Raw genomic sequence first — 20,299 nt, 5'->3', positions numbered from 1 at the left:
CTACTCAGTGGCATACTGCCTGTTCATAGGCGATCTGTCCCTGACGTATAAAGCCATGTCCAACCCGGAATTAATGGACATGCTGCACCTCAGAAAATCCAAATCCCATCGAGCTACGCGCTCGAGAGACTTAAACTCAGCACTGAAATAAATAGGACATGCTGGAGGGACAGATTCATAACCCAGAGGCTCCCTTCACTCTGGAATAAAATCCCAGTCCAGGTTAGGCAGAGTTCCTCATTGACTCTCTTCAAGAGGAATCTTGATGAGTGGATGGGAGATCGTAGGTTTACCCCGGGTATCACTTCTGTGTCACTGTTAGACAGAGGCACAGTATACTAACCTCGAAAAAGGGCATAGCAAAATAAATTTAAAATGGGTGGCGAAAGCCAAACACATTCTGGCTAGGCTTATAAATGCCCTAGGGCAGATAGCCTAGTATGAACCTATGAACCTATGAACATATATTGCTATACATCATATTACCTAAGCAACATTACATAAACTATTCAGTTCCTGACCTTTTTTTTCAGCAAGAAATATCTTTATTTAACCATCATTTACTACACAGGCAATCATACATTTATACAAATGAAAACAAACCACAGTGACACAATCCTAGGTGCAACCATTTTACATCACAAACCATACTGACACACACTAAATTGCAAACATAATATGTCACTTATAATCTACCCAATCTTTTTCAGTCAAACATTACATAGCTCATTTAAGTCCTGCCACCTTTTAAAACTCATCCCTCCTTTGTATGTATTGTACCCACAATTCCCATTTTTTGCTGTGCAGCTTGCTCTTACCCTTTTTTAAAGATCTCAATTCCAGTTGTTTTCTCTCTGTTACTATATTCACTACTTCTGGTACAGTTGGTTTAGATTTTGATTTCCATTTTCTAGTAATTGTTTTTTGGCAGCAACCATTATTAGATGCAGCAAAGCCTTACCATGTCTAGGCAATTCTGATTCTGTACCATAGTTCAGAAAAATCATCTCCCTTGTCAGACCAATCTGCCCACCCAACATCCCTGACAGTCCATCCCCCAGGGAATCCCTAAAATCCGCCAACTCACTGCTCTTCCAGAAAATATTTTCACAATTACCTTTTTCTTCCCCGGTCACATCTCCAACATTTGCTGTCTGCCTGAAGAAAAATTCTTTGGAGTCTATTTAAGTATAGAAATATCTGTGCAAACATTTTGAGGAAAAAATCCTAAACCTTCTTGATTTTGTTACATATTTGGGAGACATACATACATCCTCCCATTGTTTCTTTGTAAATTGCTTATCCAGTTTCGCTTCCCAATCCTTTCTAACCTCTTCTGATTTATTCTTATAGTTATCGTGCACTATTTTACATGCTCTACTAATTATTCCTTTTTAATGGCAGCTTCTGTTCTAGATTCTAATAAAACCTCTGCCAGTGCTGGTCTTTCATTTAGGATTCCCCTATTTATTTCTCTTTGCCTATACTCTGATATCAATCCCTGATAGGGAAGACTATCTCTAACCTGCAGTCCACATAAATTCTTGGCGTTCTCACATTCTATCTTTCCCTCTCTAGTTGCTTGCTCCCAATACCTTGGTTCCTTTGCCGGTTTTCTACAATAAATTCCAGCCCTCTCTTGCCTATTGTCTATATCCCAAATTGCAGTCATCCCTATTGGCAGAATTGCCTTTCTCCAACCCCTTGTTGGCTTATTTCTTAGAATACTTTCTGCTACTTTATAGATATAATATTCTGTATGATTATTGTTGTTCTTAAAGGTCTGCATCCAAAATCCCTGTCTCTCCTAGTTTCTTGAGCTTCCCCCTGTTTCATCATCATCCCTTTCCACTTTGAAATACAGTTTTCTGCTTGTGCTATGTACAGAACTCTTAACTCTGTAGCTCTGAAATACCCCTTCAGACTGGGTAAACCCAATCCGCCTTGCTCTACTGGAGGAATCAGTGTAACCCACTTGACACTTGCTGTCTTCCCCTCCCAGATAAAGTCCTTCAGCTCTTTATTAACTGCTATCCACAACTTCTTCTTCTCTGGTTAAATAAAATATGCCTGACCTGTGTATAAGACTAAAGGGACAAAACATTTTTACTGCTTGTATCTTATTATCCATATCCATATAGCAATGCTTCCATTTGCTCAGTTTTTGTATTATCTTTTTAGTTTCTTCCCACATATCGTTAGCTGCCACACTAGAATCATTTTTAATCTATATGACTAAGTACTTAATTTTATCATGTCCCCCATAAGTATGGATATTGTTGGACCAATTTGTGTGTGGGTACATAATTTATCGCTACTGCCTTTGTTTTATCTTCATGAATTTTGTATCCCAAAAATATCTGAAACTGCCTCAAAATGCTCCACAATACTGTAATATCTCTTTCTGGTTTTGTCAGGTATAAATTAATATCTCCAAATAATGCCAACTTTTCTTGACTACCATACCAATTATATCCTTGAATTTCTGAGTCCCTTATTTTCTTTGCCAATGGTTCTAAATATAATGCAACTAATAAAGGGGAAAGGACACACCCCTGCCTGGTTCCTCTGCTCAAGCAGAAATTATCAGAAAAGACCCCACCCATTTTAAATGTTCACCTCTGATCCCTCACATATCCCTCCTAATCAATCTTATAATTTTTTTTCAAGAAATGCAAATGCTTTCATTGCCCTGCTCATAAAGTCCCTGCTTAGTCTGTCAAATGTTTTCTCTGCATCAAGATCCACCAACAACATTGGTATTTTCTTAAATTCTGCTTCCCTCTGGATCATCAGTGTTTTGTTAATGTTGTCAAATATTTGTCTCCCCTCCACAAAACCACACTGATCCATATCTATCAGTTTTGGCATTACTTTTGCCATTATTTTAGCCATTATAGACATGAATACTTTATAATCATGTTTTAGTATCGAAATGGGCCTGTATGAAGCTGGATCTGATGGATCTTTACCCTCTTTAGGTATTACAGCTACCACTGCTTTCTTCTAGATGTTGGTACTTCTCCTCCTCTTAAAGATCTGGAAGGTTTCGGTTAACAGTATTTTATCATTTTTTTCCTGCTAGCTTCTAAACTTCCACAGGAATACCATCCATTCCTGGGGACTTTCCTGTAGATTTGGTTAAACATCACAATTTTTATCTCATATCCTCCTATCCTGTTAGTAACTGAGCCTCATCTACATCTACCCCTGGCACATTTAATTCTTCCATAAACATTTCCCTTTGTATCTTTTCTTGATTTTCATATTTCTCTGCTTTATACAGACTCTCACAGAATTTCCAAAATATTTCTAATACCGCTACAGGAATTCTTATTACCTTCCTTGTTTAAGGCAGCCTAGGTTTGGTGACAGCCCTTTCTACTTTCTGTTGCCTGGGTTGTGCTAAACGTTTTTATGCTCTACTGTTATCAAAAAAACAGTTGCTTAACAGCAACCTTTCTAAACTCATGCATTTTTTCGAGGTAATTCCTTATTTTCTGTCTAGCATTATGCAGTTGATCCTCTTGGGAGGGAACAGATTTTACACCCCAATGGGAGTGCTACAGACTTCACTGGGAGGTAAATTCTCCCCACATGTAAAAACAATGCATCAGAATTACAGTCATACATATTAATACAGCCGACCACTTAAACACTTGACATCACAACATACTAATCCAGTTTACTATATGGCTAAAGTGTAATGTTTCATGAACACACTAATGACAATTAATATTCATCACTGTACATTTTATGTCTCCACAAACCAGCGACAGATACTGCAACATTCTATTACTTACACTTCTGAATAAGTCAATAGATCTGCTTTTGCTTATGTTGGAACTCATGGTTATATGCACTGTTTGCAAACTGTAAGTCCATTTCCCATATTTCATGTTCGCCATTTTTACTATAGTAATTACTGCTGGAAAGTTTTAATAAGATTTTCTTTAAAAATTACACAAAAGATTTACTGACTGACTACATCATTTTCTGCATTAAACATGTCAGTGAGAAGGTGCAAAACAAGTCCCATCTTCTGACATATCCCAAGAAAACTATACAGCAGACACAGTGTAGAATGATTACTCAGTAACAAATAATTTATGAGCATGCAAACACATTCATAGACACAGACAAACAAAAAGCTTGAAAGCTGTGCAAAACAGGTTAACACGAAACGCAATGTGATGATTTGTAAAAACACAAATACTTTTTAACTTTCTGTAGATTAACGATAACCTAGTGGCTAATATTCAAAAAAGGCAAATATCCTGCTACTCTCCTTTCCCTCCAAGAAATTCAGAACTCGTATTAGGTCCTCACACTGCAACTCATCAATCACCACAAAACTATTTTTTTTACCCTTTTTCTACATGGGGTTGGGGTGTCATGTCTCTTGATTCAATGCCATTCTCCTACATTCTTAAACAGTCATGCAACCTCTGGCCTCATTTCCTCTTGCCTTCTTTCTGTCTGTCCCAAATTATCTTCAACAGACTGGGTTCTGCCTTTCTGCACATATGCCTGCACCAGTATAACCTGTCTTCTTTGACCTTCTTTGCAATTGGAGCTACTTTAGCTTGTGCTCTTAAGTCCACATTTTTATGTGCCGCAGTGTGGACCCTATCGCTCCTCTCAGGCACTTCACCTCCATCACTAGCTTCCTAAGCTGCCCTGCCTTTACTGCCCAGGTTTCTGTACCATACAACAGTACTAGTCACAACACTGTTTTGTATACCTTATTCTTCGGCTTCTTTGGCATTTTTCTGTCATACACTACCCCTGACACTGTGCCAGCTGGCTGCAGCCCCTCTGATTCTAGCTTTGACCTCTTCATTCAGACCTCCCTTCTCAACCACCTCTCTCAGACACTTGAAGCTGTTAACCTGCTCCACTATTTTTCCTTCTAATTCGTTTTCACATTCTCAACTTCTTCTGATTTTCCCCCATTTGCTGCCTTTACAACTGTGTTATCTGCACTCAGTTTCATCCCTTGTGCCTTCAGTTTTGCATTCCATTCCCCTATCATGAAGTTCTTGCTCAGAATCTGCCTGTAATGCTACATCTGCATACATCAGCTTTGTTGATCTGTCCTCTCTGAACTGTTTGCTAATGTAGTCAATCACCAATATGAACAGCAGTGGGCTCAGAGCTGAACCCTAATGCACACCCACTCCCACTGGGAACCTCTCTTTGAGAACAAACACTGTTCACACTTGGAATCACTGGGCCCTTACACAGAGCCTGTACTGACTCTACCAATGTTTCTGGGTCTTCACACTGCCATAGGACTGCCCAAACCAGCTTTCTTGGAACCCTATCATATGCTTTCTCCATGTCTAGGAATGCCCAGTTGGACTCATTCTCAGCCCCGGCTTCTTCTCAACTACCCGTCTCACTGCAAACAGTGGGTCAGTTGTGCTACATCCTGACTTGAATTCAAACTGCTCAGTTCCCATCTTAAATGAATATGCAGAGCAGGAGAAATTATCAGTCACCCTCTCTAGAAATGTTATGCAGTGTGAAAGGAGTATGACACCCCTGTACTTCCCACAGTTGTGAATGCCCTTTTTTCTTGAACACTGGCACAAATATTCTTATTCTCCAATCAGTGATATGCCTTTCTCTCCATACTGCTTTGAGAACCCTCATGAGTCATTTTTCTCCTGTCTCACCAAACATCTATCATATCTGCTGTGCCCTCATCTAAGCCTGCTGGTTTCTCTGAATTCATGTTCCTTAGTGCCGTTCTTACTTCTTCTAGAGTAGGTTCCTCCCTTTCTTTCATAGCAGGCTGTGTCCGAAGCAGAACAGATTCAGGAGGGAGGGGGTTACTTTATTCAAAAGGTGCTGGAAATACTCCTTCCATCTGCCTTTGATCTCCTGTGGACTTGTGAGCAGGTTGCTGCTGACGTCCCTTATAAAGGGTGTCTACCTTTTTTATATTTCTCTCTTTCCCTTGCAACCTGACAGACTTTCTTTGTGCCATCTACTAAGTCACTTTGCCACTGCAACTCCTCTCTTAGCTTCTTTGTTAGCCAACTAGTTTTCCTTCATAGCCTGGTGTGTCTTTTCTATCTCCCACTTTTTCCAGCATTCATTTCTCTTTTAATGACTTCTTGTGCTTCTTCATTTAACCATCAACTTTCCTTATGCACCTTATTTCCATACTTGGCTCAGATGTACATCTGTTCTGTAGTCCTCACACGTGTTGTTTTGAGGTGCTGACATTCTTCTTCTTCTTCACCTCCACTTATTTCTTCTTCCTCCTGATGTGCTACAGCCTGGAGTAATTACTAGCCACTTTTGTGCTTTCTCGCCAGTCAACCTCCAGGTCCTCAGCTTCTGCTAACCTTAGAGCCTTCTCTGACCATTGCTAGCAGCCGATTGTGGCAACTAGTGGTTTATGCTGCAGGCTGATTGTTTCACTGGGGATAACTATGCAATCACTAATTCCACCCCACTGTGCATTCCTTACTAGAAGGAAGTCTACCCGAGTTGCATGCTGGCTACTCTTGTATGTGATTTTGTGATCACTTCTCTTTCTGAACCATGTGCTGGCCACAGTCAAGTAATTTACCACACAAGAGTCTAGAATGGTCTATTTTTTTATTCCTGTTTCCCCACCCATGTGGCCCCAGGCAGTCATCATATCTTGTTTTGTCTATCCTGATATGTACATTCAAGTCACCCATTATCAACACCAGTTCCAGTTGTCCTGCTTTATCTAGTAGGTCCTGCAACTGCTGTTTGAATGCATTCTTTTCCTCACTATCACAACCCTGTTGTGATGAGGAAAAGACTGCGATTATGAACAGTGACCTTTCTTTTACACTGGAGTCTGACTGTTATGAGTTTGTTACTAATTATGATGACCTCCCTCACTGTCATCTGAAGACCCTCCCTCAACACAATTTCCCCACCATTTCTAGTCTGTTCTCCTCCAGAGTACTAGATTCTGGATCCCAGGCCAAGTGGCTTTGCTGCACTGTCCTTTCACCTTATGTCCTGAATACATGTAAAGTCCCACCTGCTCTTCTCATCCCATCACCAAACCTACACTGACTGTAGCAATTTTTAGCTCATGTTTGGCAGGTTGATTGGTTTTACGTCCAGCTTTCACTCAGCAGAGCTATCCCAAGTAGCCTAAGCTGGGCAACTGAACACTGGATGGTTAGTAGCGTACTGACCTAAGAATGATGGTCTTTATGGTGGGAAACACTGGAAAATAGGGGCACATACAACCCTCCTACCATTAGCATGAGCCCCTGATGCAAGTCAGAGTAAGCCAGACCCTCACCCCACTTACCAGCAGCAAATACCCATGCCCATTTTTGGTAACATTAGTCAACATGACCCAATCACCTAGAGCCATATTTTAAACCACTGAGTGGCCAGCCCTGACATACTGCATGTTTTGAGCCAAAATGTTCTCTGCCTCCAACCTATCCTTAAATTACCATCTTCCACTAAAAATCCTCATTAGAACAAAATATGAAAGTCAAAAAAAAAAAAAAGACAGTGCCACACTTTGTAACTGAAGAAGCCAAAGCAACTTATAAAAAATTCAGCTCAAGACGATTTTATTTGAAAATAATTTAATAAAGTCTGAAGGATTTCCTTTGTGATAGCACTTACCACTGAGGACATCTTGATTGTTCTCCCAGAAATCAGCTGGCTTGGATGGCCGGTGATAAATTTCATCTCTGTTAGCTGCCAGGATAAGCCTGAAAATAAAGCAGATGGGTAATTCTAAAGTGGTTTAAGAAAACATCAAAATATGCATTAAAAATTTTCAGTAAAATGACAAAATCCAAATTTCCACATCAGGGAAAAACAAAGTTACTGATTATGGCCTTGTGTTCGGATGGACAATAAAAACCTTTCCTTTTAAGTAACACGATGCTTCTATCTCAACAGTGCACTCATTCCATTTTTCCCAATAAGCTGGCTATCCCTGAAAATAATTATATGGCATAAATAATGAGATAGCTACCTTTTCGCTTCCCTCAGAACCTACGACTGGGCCGCTGCTTGCAAACTTAGTGACAGGGTTTAGAAGGAAATTTGGGTTAGCAGAGGCAAAGAGGACAGCTATGAAAGGCTGGATCAAGAATCCCAGAAACATGAGCCCAGTGCCCAACTGACAACTGGTGGACCGAACAGATTCAGTAAGCAGCCAGCTCCCACATGCAAAAGAAAGAATTAGTTGACATCTGCAAAAGGTTAACAAAACATGCATATACTGTCATGAAATTACTAAAGATATTCATCGCTGTTAAAAACAAATCAGTCAAAAGGGGGATCTTCTAATAAAATAATAGTTGCTGACTCAGCGCTGTCATGTATTTCCTTAAACATCATGTAAGACAACCTAGCACTGACTCCACAGTTCTAGATGGATATTCAAAGTTAATCCCAGAAGGTACAGTACCTAGCTGGACAGCACTTGAGTATTTGGAAGAATTAAAAAAGCTCTGGGGAATGTGAATGGTCAAATGCAGGTGGCAGCCTGGACGGTAGAAGATTCTGCTGAAGAAGAGTGATGTGGCAGGGCCTGAAAATGAAGGCAACTGGAAATGATGCAAAACAGTTATAAATATAAGTGCCTTTACACTGTCAGTTTTGAAGGAAATTAATCTGGTTACTACTTGTAGGTTCATAGGTTGGTACTAGGCTATCGGCCCTAGGGCCTCTATAAGCCTAGCCATAACAATTCCCTGGCTATTTCTTCCCACAATATTTACTTCCCTAGACCCCTCTCTATCAGGGTGACTGACGTGATCCCCGAGGTAAATTTCCTATTACCTATCCAATCATCAAGGTTCCTTTTGAAGAGGGCCAAAGAGGCGCTCTGCTTGACATGTATGGGCAGTCTACTCCAGAGTCTGGGGAGTCTCTGGGTCAGGAACCTATTCCTCCAGCATGTTTTGTTTATTGTAATGACAAGGATTAGATCCCTGGAGCGTGTGGCTCTAATGGATTGGGATTTCTTTAAGTGTAGCACGTCCAACAGCTCTGGGTTTGACATGGCCTTGTATGTTAAGTAGAGATAGCCTCTGAGTAGACAAAAATGCGACAAAGTATAGCTGGAGTTTTTTTTTACATGGTCAGCATAGGGCATCTGCTTTAGGCCTGTAATTCTTTTAGTGAGGTACTTCTGCGGTCTTTACAGTTGTTGCAGATGTCTTGAGAGGTAAATACCAAATGGGGCGACGTATTCTATAATGGGTCTAATGAGGGATGAGTACAGTGGGACAATGACCTCTTTTTTTTTTGGATGAAAAGCAGTTAGTGATGAGGTATGCCACATAGAAGGATTTCCTGACTGTTGTGGCAATGTGTTTATCGAAGGTGAGACCACTGTCCACCTGTGTCCCTAAGTCCCTTATCATACTTTTGGTGTTTAGTGTACTGCCACCTACATGGGAATTCACAGGTACATGTTTTTTCCCAAAGGGGATAACTATATATTTCTTGGCATTGAGCTTGAGCCCATGGCTCTGGCACTAAACATCTGTTTCTGTAAGGCCCTTTTGTAGAATGTCCACATCATTTGGCAATTTAATAATGGCTCCCGGTTTGCAGTCATCTGCAAACTTTGTTAGCTAGAATCCCTTAGTGTTGTCCTGTACTTCAGAGAAGTAGATGCCAAACAAGAGCGGTCCCAGGACTGAACCCTGAGGTACTCCACTTGTCTGAAATTGGACTTGGAGTTGGCTACTTTTACAGTGTTGGTTCTGTCAGAAAGCCAGTTGGCAACCCACTGAGTGATGTAGGATTAATGCCCAGCTTAGTAGGTTTATCTATGATTCCAGAGTGGGGAATGGTGTTGAAGGCCTTGGCAAGGTCCAGATAGACTGTGTGGACTGCCTTACCCTCGTCCACAGCTCTGGAGACTGATTCGAAGAAGTCAATCAGGTTCAGGAGACAAGATCGGGCCTTCATGAACCCAAACTGGGTGGGGTCCAGTGTCTGAAGATTGCCAATGTCTTTGTTGATAAGTTCCATGATAATACGTTCCATGGCCTTGCAGATCAGGCTCGTCAGACAAATGGGGAGGTAGTTCCCAGGATCCAAGGTGGATTCCCCCTTGTGGAGTGGGATAACTGTAGCTGTGCGCTACTCAGTGGGCACGAAGCCTAAGGAGAGACTATGATTAAACATGACACTTAGGTGAGGTGCCAGTTCATTTAGTAGTTCATGTAGTACACAGCCCGGGATGTTGTCTGGTCCCACGGATGCTTTATTCTTAGCTTTGGAGAGTGCGTTTTTTTACCCAAGTGGTCATTATTACCAGAATTAGGCAATCTTTCGGTATTGAGATAGGCCCTTTAGGGTGTGACAGGGGCTTGAAGTTGGCACTGAATTGATCTGCCAGGATATTGGCAATATCCTTGGGATCACTATATTTAATGCCATTCTGTTGTAGCTCAGAGCAGATCTGAGCATTGCCATTTAGATTCTTGACATAGCTATAGAATGCCTTGTGGTTGTCTTTGGAATCTCTGGCAATTTTATTTTCGTAACTAGCTTTGTAGGATTTTATGAGGAATCTCAGCTTCTTACTGAGGCTGGTAAGGGAGTTTTTTGCATCCTGGGATTTTCCTCTTTTCTGCAACAGTTTCTTCCTTTTGTTGTAAAGTTTGTTTATGGCAGGGGACCGCCAGATTGGCTTCCTTTTTTTGGAGGAGAGCGTCTTGGTTCTATTTTGGGATGGCATGATTCATGCACGAGTGTATGCGCTCGTACAGTGCCTTAGTGTAGGATTCAGTATACTGCTTTCATGTACTGTGCCTCGACGTACATCCTATCTTGTGACTAAACCAGCTATAAGATAAAAAGTCACCAGAGGAAGACAGGCTTATCTTTTCATGTTAACTGAAAGCAAACTTAGACAATATTTTTATAGCATATGGCTGGCCTTACAGTACACTAAATTTAGTGATGCCATAAACCCATCTCTGCATGCTTTAAAGATGGTGCTACATACCATCATTAATAACTCAATTGCAAGTCTCTTCCTTCATACCTAGTGCTTTAAGTTTTTTCAATCATCTGCAGACCACAACCCTCAAAGGACATTTCTGAATCTTCCATTTTCATGATAGCCATATTTAAATCATATAGCCTTGAAATAAATCTAAGTAAATTAATACATGAAAAAAACTAACATACATGCTTTATCAGTTTTACCCACAGATCCCCCACCTATTTATTTATTTATATTTGTTTACCGGGGTAGTGCACTGATCAATACTGACCAATTTCAGGTTCAGCCCCGATATGAACCGTCACATCACCTAGATATTTACACATGCACAAAGCCACCCACTGATCTACCACTACATGTACATAAACAGACACAAACACACAGCCACTCCCACACAAGTAATGTCATCAATTATTTTCCTTTGTAGGTTCAGAAGTTTTGGGTAACGGCTGTGATTTGTCACATCTCAACATCGACTAAAACACGTTAAAATTCTTAGCAGTCACAGTTATAAACTGCTCAACTATACCACTTTATCACTACCTAATACCACTTTACTTTTCTTCTGAACTTTTCTTGTTTCTTTTCCTGTCCTGGGATTAATACTCTGTTTAAATAATTGGTATAATTTGAGCTCATTTATAATAATGCTGGCAATGAACAGTTTGCTGAAGAAAACACACACACACACACACACACACACACACACACACACACACACACACACACACACACACACACACACACAAACACACACACACAAACACACACACACAAACACACACTTACACTTCAAACATTTAAAGTAGGTAGATCACTGGTGTAGGATACTTGCGGATGAGGGAGAAAACTAAAGATCTACCTGTTATGGACTGTTCCATCAGCTTCTTTGCCAACAATATCCAACAATAGGAAATCATAAAACTCTGCTGTACAATCACTGTCCATTCTGATATTCAGCAGGTACAGTTAATCAGCTCAGGTTGTTGTTTTCTTAGTAAGTAGAGAATAAAGTGGCCATCATATTCCAGACTCAAATTATCTAAGCCATTTGAAGGCTTAGAATTGCTATGTATCTACTGTCAGCACATTTTCTGACACATCCCACTATGGCATCTGCATTGCAGGGCATTTGGCATCACTAATGAGACTCTGCTTCTCAACTATGTGGCTAAGCTCTTACTTCACATACTTTGTTAACTGTCCTGGAATTCTACTCAATAAGTATTGATTTTTTTTTTGCTGTAATTTCATCACATTTTCTACATTAAGAGTCATATAATTAAGTCTAAATTCACAGCTCTTAAAAGAATATTTGTGAGGCTTTGGTGATGTATATCGCTTAATACCAGAACTACTGAAAATTTAACATGTGTTTAGGAGCTATGAATTTCTTTATTGGTTATGTATGCTCATCTGCTGCTGACTACAGATGACTGTCAAATATATTTGTATGCAAGTACACACACACACATACATATATATATATATATATATATATATATATATATATATATATATATACATATATATATATATATATATATATATATATATATATATATATATATATATATATACACACACACACACACACACACACACATATATGAATCTACTTTTAATATTAGAAAGGCCATAGCATCGAATTTCTTTTTCACAAGACGAAAATCATGAAAACGAAATACCCTTACAGCAAATTTTCCCCAGGGTAAGTAAACACTTGCCCAAACTCCAACGAAACACACACCAGAATAAATAAAACCCACCGAGATGGAGAGCATTGCCCCCCACACCCCTTTAACTACATATACAAACTCCGGGATTGCACTACATTGTAGAAAAGGGCATGTCGGGCAAGTGTTTACTTGCCCTGGGAAAAATTCACCATTTAAGTATTTCAATTTCACAATTTTTCATTTCACAAAAACGAAACTCGATGACATGGCATTTCGAATATTAGAATGGGATCCATATATACATCTATCTATATATTGTGTCTTTCGGCTTTTCCAGGTTAGGGGTCGCCACAGCGGAACTCCGGTCCGCTAATGATTGGCAGTAGATTTTTACGTGCCGAGTTGCCAGCCCTGACGCACACCGTTCAACAAAGGTTCGCCCATTCACGCATGTCTCCACACAGAAGACGCTCTAGCTGAGAATCGAACAGGACAACGTCTTACTGTGAGGTGACAACGCTACCGCAGCACCACCACTACCTATATATATAAATCTCTCTCTCTCTGTATATATATATATATATATATATACACACATACATATATAGACACGGTAGCATTTTCGCCTCACAGTAAGACGCGGTCTGGTTCGATTCTCAGCTAGAGCGTCTTCTGTGTGGAGACATGCGTGAATGGGCGCACCTTCGTTGAAGGTTGTGCGTCAGGCCTGGCAAGCCGGTACGTAAAAATCAACTGCCAATCATTAGCGGACCGGAGTTCTGCTGTGGCGACCCCTAACAGGGAAAAGCTGAAAGGCACAAACAATAACTAATAGTCCCACACATAGCAAGACATCAAAATCCCTATTAGACTGGACCTAGCATCAGACCCTAGCACAGGACTGTCACAGTGGTCATCTCCCAATCTATACATCTCATTTATCCACATAAACAGCATGTTTATAAAATAACACACAACCTTACCAAGTTTAAACCAGAAATGTTCATTACTACCCTATTATCTGGAACTTCTTAAAAATCTTCCCTTAAGATGATGCTGTAAATGAATTCAATATAACCTTCCTGAATATCCTAAACAGCCTTGCACCACCTACAAGGAAGAGACTAAAAACAAATAATGCAATTTGGTTATCCAAAATGAGTAGCATGCTAATGCAAGATACAGAAAAAGCATGGAAAGAATGGCAAAAAATATAAAACACCACAATATCTTGAAAATTTCAGAATGCTTCGCACTAAAAAGCAAATTAATGAAGACAAAAAACTACAAAATAATAACTTCTAGAATAATAGTAAACATAACCCTAAAATATTCTGGAAAGCCACTAAAGAAATCCTGCGTCCTGGCAAAAAAAATTCAACCCTATCTCCTCTCTCAATATCACAACTCGAAAGTTCAACACAATTCAACTCTTATTTCACAGGTAGTATACCATCTCTAACAAAGTACTCCCGAACATCTAATCCTAACCTTGCTGAACAGCTACGTATCACCACACCCACTTTCATGTTCAAACCTGTGCCCACATCCTATATAAAACTACTCAAACAAATTCCAAACAAATTCCATCCATGCTCTATTTCAGCTGGGATAACCTTCCAAAAGAGTACCTTAAAACAGCAGCCAGTAGCATTGCCTATCCTGTCTCAATCCCTATAAATAGATCAATCAAGGAATCCCACGTTCCCATTCTCTGGAAAACGATCACACATTATCCCTTTGTACAAAGGAGGAAATTCAACAGCCATTAGCAACTTTAGACCTATAGCAATCTTATCCATCCTCTCCAAAACACATGAAAATGTATTCAAAAACAATTGCTAAACCATCTCCTGCACTTTCTACACTTCCCATAGTACTAACAGTACGCTTCAAACCTACACAGATACTGTCAATAAAGCTAAAGATAACAGCAAACAGCTCTCCTCATTACTTCTAAACTTGTCTAAATCCTTTGACACAGTTTCTCACAGCAACTTCTACTTCAAATGCCATTAGGACTCTTCTCAGCCCACCCTTCTATGGTTAAAAAGCTACCTATTCAATAGGTATCGGTCAGCAAAATGGCAATCCACCCTCTCTCTACACCTCCAAGTCACCACTTATGTACCACAAGGCTCTATCCTTGGTCCCCTCTTCTTTAAAATTCTCAACAATACTCTTCACACATCCACACAAAAGGCTTCCTGAATACAGTATGCAGATGAGTCCACACTCATTTGCACATCTGGCAACATGGCACACATCCAGCAAATTACTCGGAAGCTTTAACAGCCACTGAAACATGAAAGCATACAACTCATGCTCAACCCCAAAAAACAAACACTATTTTTTTCCTCCAAATCTCTCTCTCTCTCTCTCATGAAAAAACAACATTTAACATCCTCTCTCTTGATAATACAGCTATTGAAGTCACTTCTCAAACCAAATTATTAGGGATTCATGAAATAGCAGAAAGTATTCTAAGAACTAAGCCAACATGGAAAAGGAGAAACAAGAGCTTGCCAATAGGAATGACTACAAGCAGGGATACAGAAATAAGGCTAGAGGGGGATTGGAATTTACTGGAGAAAATTGGCAAAGGAATCAAAGTACTGGAAGCAAATAACTAGACAGGGAGGATAATGGAGTGCAATGAGGCCAAGCAGAAGTCTGGACTGCAGGTTAGAGACTGCCTTATCTACCAGGGATTAATATCAGCGTAATGGCATAGAGAAAGGTATGGAGGGAATGCTAGGTTAAAGACCATCTCTGGTATAAATTTTTGTGGAGTCTAGGACAAAAGCTGCTGTTAAAAAAAAGAATAATTAGCAAGCCATATAAAATACTGTATAACTACATGGATTGATCAGAGGAGGTAACAAAAGATTGGGAAAGACTTGAAGATAGCACATGATAATCTTAAATTTGTCCTGCATATAACAAACTGCATAAGAGAAACTCATCAAAAACTAAGCATGCTTTACAGAGCCAAAAACTCTTAACAACTTATACCACACTTGCCACCACTTATCTCCTCCCCACAGTTCTTCACGGTGTTCTCATGCTTATTATCCTTCAGGCGTCACAAAAATCAAAATCTGAACAATGCTCTAACAAAGTTGCTAAATTTGCAGCAAATACCCTTTGAGAGCCTACCACTGTACAGCACTAAAAAGCCTAAAATGGTTAGAACTACCCCATCAACTAGCATATACACACCATCTTACCACCTCTTAAACTATCCAGTATCCGTCTGCTTGCCCAGCAGTAAATAACATTCTACACAACTATGTTTCCAGTCAGTCCTTACAATCCAAGAACCAGAACCTCCTGTCTGTCCACACACCTGTCAACTCTGCTGGGCATTTTCTGTACTTGCACCATGTTGCTAAGGCCCAACTTTTACCAGTTATCCACCAGGCCAACACCCTCCCTCCCATCCTTCAAAACCATTCTGAAAGATTTCCTATACAAAAACTAATTCTGTTCTTATTCAACACCAGGATAAACTATATCCCTAAATGAGAACAAATACCTAATCATACCTTACACCTCCCTAGTCATTAATTACTTTCTGTTGCAGACAGCTGGTGAGAGTCCTCCAGGAGGACTGACTGGACATGTGGAGATCCATATCTTTGCAAAGACACATCGGAGCCATTCCAAATACAGTATCAAAATGGTACATGATCACCATGAGAACATAAATGAGGAGACATTTACACTGTACTAATAAGGAAACCTTGGGGGAGAAGGTGCAAACTACAAAATGCTTCAGGAGAATCACGAGAGTTTGAGAGGATAGCATTTTTCATAAGTGCATATGTACAGTAATAAGAAAGAAAAAGAATATAAAGAGTAACTAAAACGTTTAAGGGCAAAGTGAAAAACGTGTTCCTAAAAGGGTGGAGGCCGCTTGGAACGGTTTCTCTAGTCAAAGCTTATTCATCAAGGACAGCCAGTTAAAGAATGCGAATGGCTGACAACAGTGTGCCTGTGAAGGAGGGGATCAGACTGTGGAGAATCTGTTACTTGTGCAGTGCATAGTGAAATAAGCAGAGTATATCTAACAGTTTGTATCTGTGACAACACCTACACATCTCAATATTCCCTGCTCATCTTGAACTTGCCACCATCAAACCTAGCAGAGCCAGACCAATTATATCTATGACCAGTTACTGTGTTTGTCCACATGTTCATTAGAGGAAGAAGTTATACCTTAAATCGGTAAAGTAACATGCTCTGGGGAAGTAAGTCAACAACATAAACCAATCCAGAAATTAAACTGCTAATTGTTAAATACTTTCTTTCCAAGGAGACTGGACCAGACTTCAAGACAGGATGCATTTTCCTGTATATAACTGTCTTGTGACCAGTAAGCTGACACTTCTAAAGCTGGGCCATGTGGCAGCCACTGTACTCCACACCAAGCTTTGTACTTGAGCTACTGAACTTGTCACTGCTGGAAAATGGCTACAACACCTGAATGTTCTCTAATGTACTGTTCCATTTTACTATGATTTCTACACTTTAACATCAATGACCTTCACCTAGTAGTTCCCCAAGCTACATGTATACAATACGCGGATGACTCCACACTTATATGCTCAGCCACATCTGTATCAGAACTTCACTCCCTTACTCAAGACACATTTAACTCTGTCGAAATATGGTTTACAAAACGCTGTCTCCTATTAAACCCTAAAAAAACGAAACTTCTCCTTTTTACACCCACCAGTAAATCTCCCCCAATAGACTTCACTGTATCATCCAATGATGGTACACTCATATCCCAAGATCTAACTACCAAACTACTAGGTATCACCATAGACAATAACCTAAACTTTGATGCCCATATCAACAACATTCTGAAAACTACTAATAAAAAAATAGGCTCTCTTTATAGGATCAAATCCTTCCTCACTCCTGCAACTAGAATAACTATTGCCCACGGCCATATAATCTCCACCCTTCTTTATGCCTCACCCATATTTACCCATCTGTCAAAAAATAACCTTAAGAAACTAGAAAACTCCTATAATAGCATAGCCAGATTTGCCACAGGTAACCCATACAGAACACACCACTGTATTAATCTAAAGCATCTAGGGTGGCTTGAACTACAGCAGCAGCTGAAATTTAATCAATTGGCCATCGTCCACAAAATACTTTATCAACCTGCCAAAACACCCATCCTATCTAACCTTATTCACCCCTATGATAACCTGAAATCCCCAAGATCTTCACAAAAAATTCTTGTATATGTCAATGAATCAAACAATAGAGCTGGAGACTCTCTTTTTTCTAATTCTATTGGAAAAACCTGGAACCTACTTCCCTCTGAACTTACCACAGTTCCCTCTATTACACGGTTTAAAAATAAACTTAAACTCTTCCTGAAAACACATTGGATGTGCCCCTGTTCTAAACCTGACTGACCAACTTATCCCTTATTACTTGAATCAACCTACCTTCTCATTTCTGAAACTATTTCATCTCTGAAACTATTTCATCTTTACTACTACTATCCTTCCTCTCTATCATAGTCTTACTTATTACTTCATTCTCTAAAACATGTCACATATTACTTCTAGATGTATTACTTAATTGCTTCTCCATTTCACTTTCCTTTATCTTCCTTTCTTATCTACATCTATACTATATTTTCTTTTCTTTTCTTAGCTATTATTATTTATCAACAATTAAATGTAACTTCATTTAATTATTACTAAGTCTATTCAAATATGTGTAGCCTTCTTTATATGTACCTTATAAATTTGCAACCTCATATTATTTCTCTTTTCTTTGCAGAAAATGTATTTGCATTCTAAATATGTATTTCTGTAGATGTGAACTTTATTTGAAATGTGTGGAGCTTTTCTCCCCGGGCCTCTACTGAAAATGGACATATATCCAGCTAGACTAGCCCGGTCAACAAATGTAAAATAAAATAAATAAATAAAAGTAAAAATTCTTTACAAAAATATTCTCACTTTTATACATGAAAAAGATGTAGTTTCATTTAATATAAATGGTGCGACAACTGCAAAATTGTGTGTGTGTGAGTGTCCATGTTTCCATAAGTATATAGTATATATATATATATATATATATATATATATATATATATATATATATATATATATGGGTCTACTTCGAATAACCGAAGTGCCACGTCACCGACACCCGGAAGACCGAGACGGAATGACCGAACAGGTAGGTTACTGAAAACGCGATATCCCGACAGCTGAGAGACCGACAACGGCAGCGTGTGAGCGCGATCCGGTAAGTGTGCGAAAGTGAAAGATGTAGGATTGGGGAGCGGACAGGTAAGTGTACGATAGTGAGGGATTTTAGGTTAGGGTGTGGGAAAGGTGAGTGTGCGGTAGTGTCGGACTAAGGGTTCCGGTAAGGTAAGTGTGTGGAAGTGACATAGAGCAGTGTAGGGAAGGGTTAAGTGTGTCAGGGTTAGAATGCGGGTGGAGTGAGTGTGCGATAGTGACGGGCCGAATGTTTTAGGGTGGGTTAAGTGAGTTAGGGTTAGGGTGCAGGTAGGGTAAGTGTGCGATAGTGACAGTGTTGAGGTTTAGGGGTGGGTTAAGTGAGTTAGGGTTAGGGTGCAGGTAGGGTAAGTGTGCGATAGTGACGGTGTTGAGGTTTAGGGGTGGGTTAAGTGGGTTAGGGTTAGGGTGCGGGTTGGGTAAGTGTGCGGTAGTGTCGGATGTTAGGGTTAGGGTTTAGGTTAAGGTTAGTGGATATGTTGTTGTGTGCAATGTGTAGTTGACGTTTTTTGTGTCGGTGTAGTGGTGTTCGGTTTTTTGAGTTGTTGGTGTTGTGTGTTTTCGGTTGTTTGGGGTCGGTAACTTGTGTGTCGGTGAATCGGAAGTTCGGTGATAGAAAGTAGACCCATATATATATATATATATATATATATATATATATATATATATATATATGTGTGTGTGTGTGTGTGTGCGTGCGTGCGTGCGTGCATGTATGTTTGTCTTTATATAAATGTATACAGAAACATATATATAAATGAGTATGTGTGTGTGTGTGTGTGTGTGTGTGTGTGTGTGTGTCGGTCTACTTTTTCTTATCGAAAGCTCATCCTTTCGAAAAGAAAAAGTACAAACCCCTTCACGAGAAAGTGGGCTTAAATGAAAGTGCACTTTTGCGACTTCCAGTTCAACAAACTGGTATGATTTAAAAAAAAAAAAACACTGCAGCACCGCATCACGCTACAGTGGGGATAAGGGAATATACCAGTTTCCCCACTGTAGTGCGATTTCGGAGTTAGTATATATAAAGTGGCAGGGGGGACACATGGGGGGTACAGGGGAGCTTGCCCGGTAGTCACGAAAGTGCACTTTCACGTAATTGGGCTCATACTTTTTGTTTTCGAAAGGATGAGCTTTCGATAAGAAGAAGTAGACCCATATGTGTGTGTGTGTGTGTGTGTGTGTGTGTGTGTGTGTGTGCATGTGTGTGTAGATATATATATATATATATATATACACACACACACACACATATTTCTCTTTATACATGTACATATTTTATATATGCACACACACACATACATATGTGTGTATATATATTTACATATATTAAAAAA

At 39.7% G+C, this 20,299-nt stretch overlaps 1 protein-coding gene across 3 annotated transcripts in view; it reads right to left on the bottom strand.

The window, feature by feature from the left end:
- TANGO2 (transport and golgi organization 2 homolog) overlaps positions 1-20,299 on the bottom strand; it is a 1,196,336-nt gene that overhangs the window by 531,985 nt on the left and 644,052 nt on the right. For all 3 annotated transcript variants that reach the window (XM_044068705.1, XM_044068707.1, XM_044068706.1), the window contains one exon: positions 7,645-7,733. In XM_044068705.1, coding sequence (XP_043924640.1) covers positions 7,645-7,733 — 89 coding nt within the window. The remainder of the gene's footprint in view (positions 1-7,644; positions 7,734-20,299) is intronic.

The sequence above is a fragment of the Protopterus annectens genome, chromosome 4.part0 (genome assembly GCF_019279795.1).
Source record: "Protopterus annectens isolate FY-2018-M chromosome 4.part0, PAN1.0, whole genome shotgun sequence".
Lineage (NCBI taxonomy): Eukaryota > Metazoa > Chordata > Ceratodontiformes > Protopteridae > Protopterus > Protopterus annectens.
The sequence above is the reverse complement of the archived record's forward strand: the minus strand, read 5'-3'. Positions and strand labels throughout refer to the sequence as shown.